Raw genomic sequence first — 13,430 nt, 5'->3', positions numbered from 1 at the left:
TATGGCATATCTACTTCTCAATAAATCATAACTTGTATTTTTTACCTAAACTCTTAATGGTCTTTGTGATTGATTATTGCAAGCCCAAAATCATCTCATGAATTAGTGATAACTTGGAAGTGATCCCTCTTAATAATTTCTTACTTGATTTGCATTAGTGATAAGAAAGATTATAAAAATAAATGTTAATTGAAAGAAATTAGAGAAGATTTTAAGAGCAGAATATTACAGCCATTGAATTAAAGAATATTTTTGAATATGCTTGGATATCTTAGATATAATTTTTACATTTGGACTAATAAGAGAAAATAAGAGAAACTTATTCCTTGAGGTTAGAATCCACCAAGAACAACAAAGCCGACATATCCCATAATTAAAATGAGATAATACCACCAAGTAGTGGACTTGCATGCATACATATGGGTACTTGCTTTAGTTGGGCTTGTAAACACTTCATATTGCCAAGTTAGGACGGGCTCTTTTCATTGAGCCAGTTGAGGCACTTCTGACTGAAGGACTTTCAAAGCTCCGGGCATGAGAAAGTCTGCTAAGTTGGTGAAAAATGCCCAACACAGTCCTTAGCTTTTGGCATACCTGCTAAGAATGAGTCCACCACCATGGACAACCTGCAATGGAAGTAATGGCAAGTTGGCTTTGTGGCCAGCCTTGTAAAATGGCAGGAGAATGCCTGGATTAAATCAATTTCTATCAATGCTGGAGAAGAAGGTGAATGCAAGGCTGCAAAGAGGGGCCCTAGAAAATTAAACATAGAGGAATACCCTTGGGTTAGTCTTTAAGCTCTGAATTGCATGATTGTCCTGTTCCTTCCAGTACGTTTAAGAAAACTTCCTCCAACGTTGAGAGGCTGAGTTGGATGTCTAAAATGCCAAGCTCTTCTTGCTTCTTCTGAAGCAACTCAAAGAAAACCTTCCAGAGAAACATGTCACAAATATTAGATTGTGTACATGCATGCTTGGGTCTTACCGCAAGTAGATTTTCATCTCGGCGCGGAAGAATGAACGACATGTAAGACCTGGTCTCTTCCTTCGCTACAACGTCCATGTACTGCACAGAAGAAATGTACAGGAATTACAACTTAAACGCAGAAGTGTTTTGAAACTTACAAGCTTAAAGAAATCCTTGACCGCGGCTTTGTTATCCGTGCTTTTAACGCTGCAAGTGACGATGTAGCCTTCTCCAAACTGCTGTTTCAGCTGAATCGAGGAACCGACACACCGAAGTGTGCCATTTGCTACGATGGCAATACTATCACCCAAGTTGTCTGCTTCTTCCATGGAATGAGTAGTTAAGACAATCGCTCGATCTGTTTTTAACTTCTCAATGATCTCCCATACCTTCCTCCGTGAAATTGGATCCATGCCTGTTGTCTGACAAAAAGGAAGAGGATTATATACATAAAACTTACGTTCATTGCATTACGTACTGGTTCGTCGAGGAAGACTATTTTCGGGTCACCAATAAGAGCTATTGCTACGCTCAGCCGCCTTTTCATCCCTTCACTGTAGGCGCTGACCCTCCCCCGAGATGATTCCAACAGATCAGAACTGAGCAAGAGTCGTTTACACTCCTGTATCAAAGAACTAACTCAAAACAATGAAAAGAAAGTTACGGAGATGAGCTGACCGTTTTTCTTCTTGATGGCTGCATTCCTTTGATGCTGGCAAAAATTTGTAGATGCTCAATCGCAGTAAGCGCGTCCCAGAGAATATTAAACTGATTTGAGAACGAGTGGACTTTCGGTGAGCTTTTGAAATATACATTGCTGACTTACCTGTGGACAAACTCCCATGCTATGTCGAATTTGAGCCATACCGTTCGTAACTGACATTCCATAGACCAGAGCTGCCAAAGAGCGACTGTTTCACGCTTTGAATGGATTACAGCTGGTTCGAAGAGCATTACCATCCCCTGAAGTTAGAGGAAGAATGCCCGTGAGGATGTTGATGATTGTCGTCTTGCCAGCTCCATTATGACCAAGCAAACAAAACACTTTCTCCTTCTCGATGTCCAAGCTTACCCCCTGAATATTGTGACGATTTTGCAACCAGAAAAGAATGAACAGCCATAACTTACTTGGAGTGCATGAAAAGGAGGTGATTTCTTCCAGCGTCCTCTTGTTCTTACACCAGGAAATACTTTCGTGAGGTTTCTGAGCTGTACAGCCACATTCAGATCCACGGTTCCATCTCTTTCAGCTGTTCAGATTGCACATTTACCACTTGCTACTGGAAGATGCTCGCGTACCTCTTTTGCAGCGAGATCTCCCAGCCCAGTAGGATGGCCGCACAAAGTAATATAAGGACTTTCGAAGGCCATTTGCGTCAGGCAACACGTTGTCGAAGTAAATTGCGAGAAAGAACCAGATAAAAAATGTTCCAAGGAGCCACACGAAAACCTCCGCCTGGCAGTATCAAACACATTAGAGAGCGGACAACATTGCAAGCTTACCATCACAATATTACAGTCCACGTGAAATGGAGGACATGATGAAACATCTTTCCAAAGAAGACCTCGGTCTCTTTTAGTTGCAGTTCCCTCTCCAAGATACATGAGTCCAATGGCAAATACGTTTGGAGGAAAGAATGACCACAGCGTTTTGATATAAGAGGGATAACGGGGGTCGTAAGGGAAGCCCATCGTTGTCACCAGCTAAATGGAAAGAAGAACTTAGCAAACAGTAAAGAGAGAGACTTGTGCATACCTGAGTCAAGCTCCCAAAAATAAAAATACAAAAGCCCATGGAGTTTGAAGTTTCTAGCTTAGTAACAAAAGTCGAGAACAGAAATGCGAATCCAATCTGTTGCCAGTACTTCGTTAAAACGAAAGAGACAAATCATTGAAACTTACCATGTTAAACTGAAACAAGAAAAATATAAGAAACAGTATGAGAAAGCTATTGTTCAAGAAAAAGTTCAGCCGGAAAATCATCCCTGAAATAATTAGAAAGGCCGAAGAGCTCAAAGCCAACATAACCTCCCAAGTAAGCCAAGTTAACCAGTAAACGGAATCAAACAGGCCCATCGTCGACATGGCCTGCTAAGTGTAAGCGTCAGAAACTTCTGCTTGACCATTTTTTTAGAATCGTACCTGCCTGAGCTTAAGTTCTTTCTCGTAAACAATTTTGCTGATGAGAATCACCACTGAAAACATAGTAGAGGCGAATAAAAAAGTAGGACCAAAGCTTCCAACACTGGAAAACCTTCCAAGATCGGGGTGGGCATACTCGGAAAACCATACATTCCACTCGATATCCTTGCCTGCATAAACGAAAGCACGGTACTAAGCAATTGATGGTATTAGTTTCGAGCGTACCAGTTAGAAAGCGAGTAATCTCCCTTTCCACAGCCGCTTGCAAAGGCAGCTGGAAGTTAAAGGGTGCGTTCTCATGCTTTCCACGCAACAAAACACCGCTGGGAGTGGAGTTAAATTGTAAGCCATAGGAGATCACACCTGGGGAGCTTTGCTCGAGATGCAATGCCCCACTGCACGCCATTGGGTTTGATAGCAACCACGAATCCACTTCGCTGGATGATCCAAAGCCTCTCACCTGAAAAACTTACCAAAGAAAAATTCGATATCACAAGGCAAAAAAACTTAAAGCAAAAGAATGAATCACCTTGTGCGAAGGGATCGGTCGTCCTGGATTGTTTGCCATGATCTTCTCCACGATGGCTGCGAAATCCGGATTACTACTGTCGCTCCACAAGAAATCGTAGCACGGCGGCCGGATAAAGGCGCTGCTCTCGCAAGCCGGGATAGCAGCCACAAGCTTAGGGTTCGCTGCGACCACGTCCCTGTAGTAGGCATCGCTGCGGCGGCTCGCCATAGCTGCCTGATCGACGACGAAGAGCAAGAAGATGAAGCCGAAAGAGGAGGCCACCTGGAGGAAGAAAGCCCTCTTGTTGCGCATCGAGACCTTGAGATTCTTGAGCATGAGCGCCTTGAATTGCTGGGCGAACAGGCCGCATCCAGTCTTCAATCTCTTGCCGCTGGCTATGGTGTCGCCGCCATCGCCTCCTTCCTCCATTGCCGCCCAAAAACAAATGGAAATATTCCGCCAGCATCCAAAGATTAGGGTTTATGGCTATGGAGAGCGTCCAGTCCATCGCGGAGAGGAGCTGCGGATCCATTCCATCCTGCTTTGTTCGGCCGGAATGCGAGCGCCCGGGTCTAGCGCACGACGCATTCTTCCAGGAATCGTTCCCAGTGATCGATATTTCGGGGCTGGGAGAGGGATCAGAACGCGAGCGCGCCGAGATTGTGAGGGGAATCGGCGCTGCCTGTAAGGATTGGGGCTTCTTCCATGTTACGAATCACGGCGTGCCCTTGCAACTCATGGATGGAATGCGACGAGCTGCCGAGATTTTCTTCGAGAGGCCGATGTGTGAGAAGCTCCAATTCTCGACTCCACCTGGAGAGATGGCCGCCGAGGGCTACGCGAACCGGATGCTCACTCGGGACGATCAGGTCTTGGATTGGAGAGACTATCTCAACCATCACGCGCTTCCCATTTGGAGGAGGAATTCGAGCAATTGGCCTCACGAACAATCTTACAGGTGAAGAACTTCTTTGATTCTTACCAACTTTTGCGAAGCTTTTGCTCATGGATGGTTTGCTCGCAGGCAAATGATCGAAGATTATAGCGCTCAAGTGCTCGCCCTCTCGAGGCAATTGCTTGCTGCTATCTCCGAGTCCCTGGGACTTGGGTCCAAATTCATCGAGGACGCGATCGGGGAGCCATTCCAGAACATAGTGATGAACTACTATCCGCCATGCCCCCAGCCGGATCTAACTCTCGGCTTACAATCACACTCCGACTTCGGTGCCATAACTTTGCTCATGGAAGATCACGTCGGTGGCTTACAAGTCCGGAAGAACGGCCGATGGTTTGCTGTCAAGCCTGTTCCAGGGGCGTTCATCGCAAATCTAGGCGACCAAGTTGAGGTAATCTTCATGTTCTTCCAGAAAAAAGCTATGCTCCGATCTTACAGGTCCTTAGCAATGGACGATACAAGAGCGTGGAGCACAGGGTCGTCGTGAACTCCACCAAAAAAAGAATGGCGATTGCTGCGTTCTACGATCCCTCGAAGAACACGAGGATCTCTCCCGCTCCGGAGCTCATTGACGAGCAAAATCCTCGCCTCTACGGTGAAGTTCTCTTCCGGGATAACGTCTCGGATTTCTACTCCAAAGGACCAGAAGGAAAAAGAAATCTAGACTCGATTGCGATCATCCGGCAATGAATGACCATTGCTGATTCTTGGGCAAAATGGCAGTTTAACCATTCCTTTATTAGCTCAAGGCTATTTTTCCGGATGATGTGGTAGTATATCCTTTGGAGCATATTTTCTCTACTGCCCACATTAGGTTTTTGTCTCGCCTTGATGGTCTGCGCGTGTCAGGTAAACGAGCAACCTTGTTCTCTCTTGCTCTAGTTCCAACACCACGATTCTTTTCTCGCAGCGCCATCTCGCCAGTACCAATTTGATCTACCATCGCCATGAAGTTCCTCGAATACACACCTTTCACAAGGTACTTCTCTTGCTACTAGATTCTAGCTAGGCTCTTGCGCTGAGCAGTTCTCCCACGGGCAGGATAAATGGATTTCTAAGCAATTTGGATCTTGGGGATTGTCGTCTCAAAGGGGTTCTTGAAGCTTACTCCTGTAAGTTTGACTTCCACAAAGGATCAAAATGACAGAAAGCTTTCTATTGCACAGGCAAGCTTGCTGGCACGGACAAGAAGCTCTCTCGCAGCATAGAGCAAGAAGTAAGTCGTGATATCTTGGCTCACATTTTCTTAGAACTATGCGAGATTTTTGTCTTCCTTTTGTTTCAGGTTCTTGACTCCCTTGAAATGTCACCGCAAAACCTTTCCTCCTCGCCTGTTGGCCCCCTCTCTAGCTTGTCGAGGTACACACTTTAATTGCAACTCTCCTTGCTTTCTTTCTTTCTTGCTTACGTTTTTCTTGGTTTTTCTTTAGTCGGAGGACGCTGATTCATCTCATACTGACGCTGTCTCATATGTATCCAGACTACGATTTCAGGTAACCAGTTTTTTCCGGGTACAACAGTGGCTTTTAGCAACCCGACCTTTCCTCTATACTTTCTGGAAGTGATGTCCAATGTTGACAAACGGTGAATGCCGTTGCTCCGTGAGGGGCTTGAGAGTTCAAGTCTCTCCATTTCCATTTTTTTATCCGTAGACGTGGTGGTGGTTCTTTCGTTTTTTCCTCATTTTGATCTCCTTCTAATACTCTCTGGGAGCCCAGTACTCTGCGTGCGCACCATTTCTCGAAAGAAAATCCTCTTGGTGTGAAGGAGAGCATCGGTTATCATCTGTTAGAGGCGACTCGGGTAGTGTTTTGCTTTTCTGTATCTTACTGGAAGTTTGTTTATGACTAAGAAAGTGAAAACTCTGCCAGGTTTGGGCTTCGGAGCTAGGAAATAGTTCTCTTCTCATCGATGCTATCTGGGAAGTAGTCGACGAGGTACGCAGCTCTTGCGCACTAGGTGTTTTATACATTTCATTCATTTCTTTCTCCAGGTGATAGACATCAAGGACTGTGACATATACAGTTTCTCACCAGAGTTTCAAGTCGGGCCTTTCAACGACGGTGGCATGATGTGAGTAACTTGCGGTTGTTTTTGCGGCTGATAGATTATAGCGAGTGGGAGATTGTGTAGATGGTCCTTCAATTACTTCTTCTACAACAAGAAGCTAAAACGCGTGCTTTACTTCAGCTGCCAAAGCGTGAGGTAAAGTTTTTCTTTACCATATTTTTCCTCTCGTGATTTCTTTCGGTTTTTTTTCCCTTGTTCTTAGCAAACTAGCAGCTGATGAAAGCCTTGACAATGAGGCTGACACTGACGAGGACGATTTCATTCAAGGAATGGAAATCGAGTAAAGTTCCTGCGATGTAATATCTACGCTTATAATGTACAGTGTTGTTTGGATATATGGTTGCATAAAGCGCGGGCAAATATTTCGAAGGAGATTACCTCTAGGGTTTTAGCGTGGGATGTGTGGCGCAGCGGCAGCGGCAGCGATTCTCTCGCCTCTCTGGTATGTTTGGATCGATTGGAGCTGGAAATGCCGGGCGCCGTCTTGAATCGACGCTGCCGTTAGCTTGCAGGATCGTTCTCGGCTGCGCAAACTCCCGTGCCTGGCGGAGCACAATGCCGCAGCTCAAGTGGCGGCCCCTGCGTCTCTCAAGTATGATTCTTCCGCGCCTCGGATCCAGACGAGAAAAAGGGTGGTGTCTGGAGTCCAGCCAACGGGGACAATTCACTTGGGGAATTATCTCGGGGCTATCAAGAACTGGATCGAACTACAGGTTTTTTTCTTTGCTTTGTAAATTCAAGTTCCTTTTCTCTATCCATTCTCGATTTGCGATGCAGGAATTATACGACACGTACTTTTTTGTTGTCGACCTCCATGCCGTGAGTGTTCTTGGGATTTTATGCTGGATTCTCTAATGCCATTATCGTAGATAACTTTGCCACACGTTCCCGAGGAATTGTTAAAGGCAACAAAGGCAGCGGCGGCTATGTACCTTGCATGCGGTGTTGATCCATCCAAGGTAATCACTCATTTATCGATTGTTTTACTCCCATTTGAGCTTGCGAGTTTGCTGCAGGCTGCCATGTTTGTTCAGTCTCATGTTAAAGCTCATGCGGAACTAACCTGGCTTTTGAGCTGCGTTACACCTATCAGCTGGCTTAACAAAATGATCCAATTCAAAGAAAAATCACGAAGACAGGTATTTGAAAGCTTGTCTCCTTTTCGTTCCTTCATTCGGTTTTCAGGGTGAGGACGTAGGAACTGGACTTCTAACTTACCCTTTGCTCATGGCATCAGATATACTGCTCTATCAGGTAGTCCTTGTGTTTGCTCCATCACATTTTGTTTTTCTGATTCGAGAGAACAGACAGATCTTGTCCCTGTCGGCGATGACCAGCGTCAGCACTTGGAACTGACTCGTGATGTTGCAGAACGAATAAACTCTACATATGGAGGTCGTAAATGGAAAAAACTGGGAGGGTAGGTTTTTCTTTCCATGCCTGCAAATGCATTGATTATATTTCATACAGGCGCGGAGGGCGCATTTTTAAGGTGCAGACCCTATACTACCAGCCCGACATTAAGCTCGAAAAAGATGTTTCAGGTTCCAGAAGCTTTAATTCCAAAGACCGGGGCGCGTATCATGTCGCTTACTGACGGAACATCGAAGGTAAATGGAACTTCCTCTGTCGAATGATAGTTTTTTGCATGAGCTTTGCTTAAAAACTTGTGTTCCAGCTAAGTTTCTAAGCGTACTGGTTGGTGTTTTTTTGCTATAAAGATGTCGAAATCGGCGGCGTCAGACCAATCTCGGATCAACATGCTCGATACACGTGACGTGCGTAAGCATGCTGCTCTAGTTTTTGTTCTCCAATGGCATTGTTTGCAGGATATTGCATACAAAATTAAGCGGTGTAAAACAGATTCCTTGACGGGGTAAGTATTTCTACGAGTAGCCAGGCTTGCAACTAACTGGTTTCTTTACAGGATGGAGTTTGACAATCCCGAAAGGCCAGAATGTAGCAACTTGCTGTCTGTGTACCAGTTAGTGAGCGGGAAGTCAAGACAGGTCTAGTTTCTCCATATCCATCAATTTTCTTGACCAACATCGCATACCTTTTTCTTAACGTGTAGGAAGTGGAAGCTGAATGCAAGGACTTGACATGGGGCGCATTCAAGATTTTGCTCACAGATGCATTGGTCGAACATCTGGATCCTATTCAGGTGGTAGTTTGAGCTAAATGTGGTCTTGTATCGCACTTCTTACTCGTTTTCGCATGGTAACAGAAAAGTTACACAGAGGTGATGAGCGATGAGAGCTACCTGGATCAAGTTCTTTGCGACGGCGCTGCCAAGGCCAACGCCATTGCCAAGAGGACACTGACTGATCTGTATGAGGCAATGGGATTTGCAGCAGCTCGTTAGCAGATTAAGGTGGGATTCATTTTTTACTCATCCAATCTTTGATCACGTTTTTCTTTTTCAAAACAGTTACAATCAGGCATAAGTTCGCTGTGAGTTTGATAAATTGCTTGATGATCATCTACTTGATACTTTTGTGTAGACTCGAAGCTCCGTGAAAGGACCCGATACAAAAGCTAAGGTACCCGGCATTTCTTTGTTACATCTTCCCTTTAAGTCACTCCCTTTTGAGCAGGCTCACTTTGGCCATTCCATACATGGTCGCCAACCAAATAGTATAAAGAAGCCCCCACCACCCTGAGAATCCAGAGAGATGGAGATGGCTTCTCGTCCGAGTATGTGCGTTCTTCTCTTCGCGGCGTTGCTCCTCCCTCTAGCCTGCACCGCGCAAGCTCCTGCGATGTTCATCTTTGGCGACTCGACAGTGGACGCCGGCAACAACAACTTCCTGCCAACGTATGCTCGAGCGAATCACCGCCCCTACGGCATGAGCTTCCCGGGCGGCCTTCCCACTGGCAGATTCACCAACGGCAAGACGGTCCCGGATTTCATAGCCCAGAACTTGGGTCTCCCTCTGGTGCCACCTTATCGCGGGACGAGATCCTACGGCCGGGGCGTCAACTTCGCGTCTGCTAGCTCCGGGATCCTGCCCACCACTCGCCTCAACGGCGCGCTCGTCATGGATCAACAGCTTGACGACTTCGAAAGGGTGGCGGACGTTCTATACGCCACGATGGGGAATCACGCCGCCTCGCAGTTCTTTGCCAAGTCCATCTTCTACATCAGCGTGGGGAACAACGACGTGAACAACTTCTTCCGGAGCAGCACGAACAAGAACAGGCTCACCTCCCTCCCGGCAGACTTCCAGGCGAACTTGCTGGCCAGGTTTGCGCAGCAGATCACGCGGATGCACAGCCGCGGCGCAAGGAAGTTCGTGATCGTCGGGCTCTCTGCGGTGGGATGCATCCCCGTGAACCAGAAGAATGGCCAGTGCGACGAGCACGCGAACGAGGTGTCGGTCATGTTTAACGCCGCCCTGGACGAGATGCTGGATGGATTGCGCAAGAGCCTGGACGGAGTGGCGATTGTCAAGCCGGATTACTATGGCCTAATGGTGGAGACGATGAAGAACCCTAGCAAGTATGGGTTTAGCAACACTGCTCGGGGGTGCTGCACAGGGAGTATGTTTTGTGGGGTGAACGCTCCTGCTTGCCTTCGTCCGGATAGCTACATGTACTTTGATGGTATCCACCACACGCAGAGCCTTTATAAGATTGCGGCACAAAGGTGGTGGAGTGGAGGCAAGGGTGATGTCTCCCCTGTGAACATTCAACAGCTGGCAGCTAGTTAGATGATATGAAATAGGATTCTTTTTCAAGCTTTGAACCTTCTTGTGCGTAACTCCGTTAAAGCTGGCACATATTGCATATTACTAGAATTCCAATTGCGGGCTCATCACGGATTCCCTTGAGCTTTGGTGACCAGAGTAAATGAACCGAATCCCTCAATTCGTTGTTGGCAAAAGTCTCTCTCCCCTCACTCAACCACTCGGCTCCAGTAGCGCACCCCGTGACTCTTCTATAAAGCATAGCCAATAGACACCCTCGTGCCCTCAAGCTCGCGCTGCCCATGCTCCGGAAGTGGCCGTGCCTTTTGAGCTTGGGCTTGGAGTTCAAGGTCTAGTTTGTACGAGGCAGCTCTACGTCTTGCACGAAATCTGCACGTCCGCTGCTCCGCGTGAAGAGGGACTGCATTCTACAGGATTCTCACAAGGGTCTTGCGCAGCTGACGCCGGAGGTGCTCAGGCTCTGGTTTTGGAGTTTGTGGGCGAATCAAGACATGATATGGGTGGATTAAGACGAGAGTGGTTTCACCTTGTGTTGCGGGAAATTGGGGAGAAGCTTTTTACCACAGTTGGGGATGATCGCTGCGACCTACGTAAAATTTTCAGTTGTTATTGGAAAAAACCTTCAGGATGTTATGCTATCAAGAATAACGTCCGCTTGGGATGCAGGAAGAAGCTCAACAACATCAACAAGCCTGCCCTGCTTATGCTTACTTATATGGAAGTGTCATAAAAAGGCCTTTCTTTTCTTTTTTTTCATCCTTGTTAAGCTTTCATCACCTGGGACTTTTTCATTGTCAATGAAAGAGTGCCAGAGATCGAAGCTTTCTTATCAGCTTCAAACCAACAGGGCCAGTGCTTTATTCAGCCTCTCTTTAAATTTTTTGTCTTTCATAAGAGAATAACCTTGCACAGCAAAAACGTATGGAGTTTATGAAATATTGTGAGAGATCTACCACCGACATTTTTTCCAATGTTTCCCAACATAAAAGAGAGATGTAAGGCTGCTTTTCCTGGGCCCATAACCAGAAAACCAGTGGAGATTTATAACAATGGTGGTACAGGATGGCCTGAGCAGCAATAGCAGTTATACATAGGCAATGCAGTGAAACTCAATCTTGCTGAAGGAAGTTTGACAAGGTGTCAAAGATGCAATTGCATCATCATTTCTCTGCATTATAACTGGTACATTCTTTTTTGGTGATTGATCCTTCTCTCTTGCAATGGCAACACTTACAACTTTGCATGTACCTCACTCCCACTATAAACCTTTGCAATGAGTTGCTTGCCATCCTTGAAGAGAAATAAAATAACACTTTAGAGGTAATATTTGGGAATAATGGAGGCAACATTTAGAGAAGAGAGTGTTGTTTTATTTTGACTCTATAAGTTCCTCTTTATTGTTTTTTATCTCCTCATATGATTGTGTGTGTAAATTGTTTTCTTCTTGAGATAGAACTCTAGTGCTTTTCTTCTTGTTCGATGTGTGAGGAACCTATAATCAGGAAGAGGCTCTGCAATCAATAACAAACTTAAACTTTCTAGGCTAAGGAGAAATAAATTATCAATTGTTTTCATTCAACTGTCTGAGTAAAATGTGTTCCTACTAAGGTAGCATACCAATGCCTTTATAAAATCAATGACAAATTTAGCTTCTAGAAAAAAATTAAATACCTATTCTCAAGTTGCTAAATAGTCTCTTCCACTGAAAAACAATCCAAATAAGATGAATAAGATCACAAAAACTCTTAGATCTATATATATTATGTAAAGAATGCTATTACTTTGCCACCAACAACCATGTTCTTTGATGCTTGAAAATGAAAGACTTCGTCTTTTAGAAGCTTTCTCATTAAGGAAAGCAAGGAAAGAATGAAATACCATATAAAGAGGATAAAGATATTACCTTTAGTACCATAAACACTAATCATGGCATGATGAACATTTCTCCTCCCTCCACCTCTCCCTTTGGCAATTGCAATGACCAATTTGTTTTGCAACATCTTGTGGCACAATATGTCCAACACCACTAATGTGGTATAACACATATGGTTTTCACCCTCTTATAATGATTTAATATAAGATAACTATGGAGCAAAACAATAACCCTTGGACATATGTGCCAAGGGCAATAGAGCGGAACATGAGCCTCAAGGAGTTATGCCTCTAAACAGAGGAGTAGAATAAAATTCTCAAGCATTCAACTAAAAAGCTAAAGAACTAAAATATAGAAGGTATGGATAACAAGTGTGAGTTATAACTAGTGTGATTGCCATTTTGTACATTTTTTTGTTAGGGAAGTAAGGAATGAATGAAATACCACACCTTCTATAATGCTTTGTATAATAAAACAAAGATTTTACCTCTTAGACCATAAAAATTAATCATATGCCTAGAAGATAATGGGTATGATATAGATTTCTCCTCCCTCCTCTTCTCCTTTTGGCAATCAACTTGTTTTGCAGCATCTTGAAGGTGAAATTTCATTAAAATCCAACAGTTGAATCACAAAATATCAATATGGAAGTTTTTACTGCAACAAAAGTTTAAGGTTTTTACTAATGCATTAGGATTTGTTTGGGCATTCATATGTAAAATTTGAGTAGCAAAGACATAGTAGGGGTGAAAGGGTACATACTCAAGAAGTTTTGAGATAGTGTAACAGTTGAATTTGAAAATTTATGGCTCCAAAGTTTGGATGAGTTTAGTATCACTTACAAAAATCAAAGGGGCAATGAGGTTACACACTCAGGGTTGAGCATACCTTTATTATATCCCATTTGGATTTTAGTGGGTATCTATGGATAAAATTTTAGCATGATTTAATGGCTCAATCACAAAATAAATACGTTCTTAGTTATTATCAATGCTTCGGGATTTTTATAGAAAGCTCATAAAGGAAATTTGAACAGTGAGAAATTACAAGGGAAAAGTTAGAATACACTTATAATCTTTAAATGCAATCCAACAGTGTTGTTGGAGATTTATAACTTCAAAGTTTCAGTGAGTTTCAAAATTTGAGTATCACTTACAAAAAATAAAAAGGTAAGGAAGCAACACTTCAAGTAGATTTTAAATA

General features: G+C 44.3%; 4 protein-coding genes across 6 annotated transcripts; 3 read left to right on the top strand and 1 right to left on the bottom strand.

The window, feature by feature from the left end:
• Window positions 1-786: 786 nt before the first annotated feature.
• LOC9646246 (ABC transporter A family member 2) lies at window positions 787-4,048 on the bottom strand. The gene is made up of 15 exons (XM_024674649.1): window positions 3,638-4,048; window positions 3,334-3,568; window positions 3,109-3,161; window positions 2,869-3,054; window positions 2,723-2,818; window positions 2,470-2,670; window positions 2,248-2,422; window positions 2,095-2,216; window positions 1,924-2,041; window positions 1,793-1,863; window positions 1,645-1,734; window positions 1,445-1,588; window positions 1,125-1,388; window positions 985-1,065; window positions 787-927 (listed from the first exon to the last, which is right to left on the bottom strand). Exons 1-15 carry the CDS (start codon window positions 4,046-4,048, stop codon window positions 787-789), a joined length of 2,388 nt encoding a protein of 795 aa, XP_024530417.1.
• Window positions 4,049-4,093: 45 nt separating this feature from the next.
• On the top strand, window positions 4,094-5,316 carry LOC9646245 (probable 2-oxoglutarate-dependent dioxygenase At5g05600). The gene is made up of 3 exons (XM_024674835.1): window positions 4,094-4,577; window positions 4,644-4,965; window positions 5,013-5,316. Exons 1-3 carry the CDS (start codon window positions 4,102-4,104, stop codon window positions 5,262-5,264), a joined length of 1,050 nt encoding a protein of 349 aa, XP_024530603.1. The 5' UTR covers window positions 4,094-4,101; the 3' UTR covers window positions 5,265-5,316.
• A 33-nt stretch (window positions 5,317-5,349) lies between these two features.
• On the top strand, window positions 5,350-6,979 carry LOC112346264 (repressor of RNA polymerase III transcription MAF1 homolog). Its single transcript, XM_024674836.1, has 11 exons — window positions 5,350-5,423; window positions 5,485-5,553; window positions 5,616-5,686; window positions 5,741-5,790; window positions 5,860-5,933; window positions 6,005-6,067; window positions 6,293-6,377; window positions 6,446-6,511; window positions 6,568-6,647; window positions 6,708-6,779; window positions 6,847-6,979. The coding sequence occupies exons 2-11, from the start codon at window positions 5,522-5,524 to the stop codon at window positions 6,926-6,928; spliced, it is 675 nt and encodes a 224-aa protein (XP_024530604.1). The 5' UTR covers window positions 5,350-5,423; window positions 5,485-5,521; the 3' UTR covers window positions 6,929-6,979.
• Window positions 6,980-7,017: 38 nt separating this feature from the next.
• Window positions 7,018-9,338, top strand: LOC9646244 (tryptophan--tRNA ligase). 3 transcript variants are annotated; one of them, XM_024674834.1, is made up of 16 exons: window positions 7,018-7,086; window positions 7,150-7,357; window positions 7,422-7,463; window positions 7,514-7,603; window positions 7,661-7,783; window positions 7,830-7,898; window positions 7,952-8,064; window positions 8,115-8,136; window positions 8,189-8,254; window positions 8,366-8,422; window positions 8,474-8,520; window positions 8,572-8,653; window positions 8,719-8,808; window positions 8,872-9,018; window positions 9,076-9,187; window positions 9,242-9,338. In XM_024674834.1, the coding sequence occupies exons 1-14, from the start codon at window positions 7,043-7,045 to the stop codon at window positions 9,007-9,009; spliced, it is 1,191 nt and encodes a 396-aa protein (XP_024530602.1). In that variant the 5' UTR covers window positions 7,018-7,042; the 3' UTR covers window positions 9,010-9,018; window positions 9,076-9,187; window positions 9,242-9,338. The 3 variants fall into 3 exon arrangements, with proteins under 3 accessions (XP_024530602.1, XP_024530601.1, XP_024530600.1); XM_024674833.1 differs by having other exon boundaries at window positions 8,366-8,520; window positions 9,076-9,098; window positions 9,149-9,187; window positions 9,242-9,318; XM_024674832.1 differs by having other exon boundaries at window positions 8,366-8,520.
• The last annotated feature ends 4,092 nt before the right edge of the window (window positions 9,339-13,430 follow it).

The sequence above is a fragment of the Selaginella moellendorffii genome, unplaced genomic scaffold (assembly GCF_000143415.4).
Source record: "Selaginella moellendorffii unplaced genomic scaffold, v1.0 SELMOscaffold_13, whole genome shotgun sequence".
NCBI lineage: Eukaryota > Viridiplantae > Streptophyta > Lycopodiopsida > Selaginellales > Selaginellaceae > Selaginella > Selaginella moellendorffii.
This window is presented reverse-complemented; position numbering and strand designations above follow the sequence as displayed.